General features: G+C 53.4%; 1 protein-coding gene across 1 annotated transcript; it reads right to left on the bottom strand.

Moving 5' to 3' along the window:
• Nucleotides 1–346: 346 nt before the first annotated feature.
• On the bottom strand, nt 347–711 carry LOC119930660 (cytochrome c oxidase subunit 6A1, mitochondrial-like). Its single transcript, XM_038749211.1, has one exon. It carries the CDS (start codon nt 709–711, stop codon nt 385–387), a length of 327 nt encoding a protein of 108 aa, XP_038605139.1. The 3' UTR covers nt 347–384.
• Nucleotides 712–1,043: the final 332 nt, after the last annotated feature.

Here is a 1,043-nt window from a genome sequence, read left to right as displayed (position 1 = left end):
TCCTGCTTCTCTTGGATCTTCTCCTTGGTCATCATCATCATCATCAATCGTATTTATTGAGCGCTTACTATGTGCAGAGCACTGTACTAAGCACTTGGGAAGTACAAATTGAGTCCCTACCCAACAGTGGACTCACAGTCTAAAAGGGGGAATCTACTTCAGCGCCTGGACTTAACAAGCACCCTAAAACCAAAGGGCTTCCTAAATTCCCAACACGCTGTACCACACACCACGGTGAGAGTTATTTATTTAGGCCATCTCAGCCACACACACAGAGAATAGCATCTGTCGTCATTTCAGGTCCAAGTGAAGGTCCCGTACGGTTTTCTGGTCCAGGCGGAGAGCGTTGGTCCGAAACACCACTGTGGTCCCCGGGCGAAGTTTTTATTCCTCCTCGTAGCCGGTTGGGAGAGGATTAACGTGAGGGTTGTGGAAGAGGGTATGGTTGCCATCTCCCCACGGGAAGGGCTTGGACCTGATGCGGAGATGGGGGTAGGCGATGAACTCGGGCCTCTCGTGACCGCCGTGCTGCTGCTTCAGGTAGGCGTTCAGCATACTGACCCCCACCCCGGGGAGGGCCACTAAATAGGTCAGCAGCTTCCAAGTGAGAGCTGAGCCATCATCCCCGTGGGCCCCGCTGGCCCCGGTCGCCATGGTGCGCCTCAGCGGGCCCGTCGCCCCTCGCAGCCGCCCGCCCATCGCCGCCGCCATCTTCGCCAAATTTTGGGTCAAATTTTGGTCAAATTTAGGGGGCCCATTGTTACAGTCCTCGTGTAACATCCATTTCTCTAGAGTTCTAATACCAGTGGGAGAAGCTTTGCCAACTGGACCTGACTTCTCATCTCTCCTGATCTTCTCCCTGTGCTGGAGATGTAGCCGACAGGATTCTCTGTACACGAGAGCTGTTCACACGTATACTTTCTGTGGCCTCATGGAAAGACCAGGATTGGGAGTCAGAGGACCTAGGTTCTAATCCCAACTCTGTCACTAGCCTGTTGTGTGACCTTGAGAAGTCACAAGATCTCTGTCCCTTGGTTTCCTCA

This window comes from Tachyglossus aculeatus, chromosome 7 (assembly GCF_015852505.1).
Source record: "Tachyglossus aculeatus isolate mTacAcu1 chromosome 7, mTacAcu1.pri, whole genome shotgun sequence".
Taxonomy (NCBI): domain Eukaryota; kingdom Metazoa; phylum Chordata; class Mammalia; order Monotremata; family Tachyglossidae; genus Tachyglossus; species Tachyglossus aculeatus.
The sequence above is the reverse complement of the archived record's forward strand: the minus strand, read 5'-3'. Positions and strand labels throughout refer to the sequence as shown.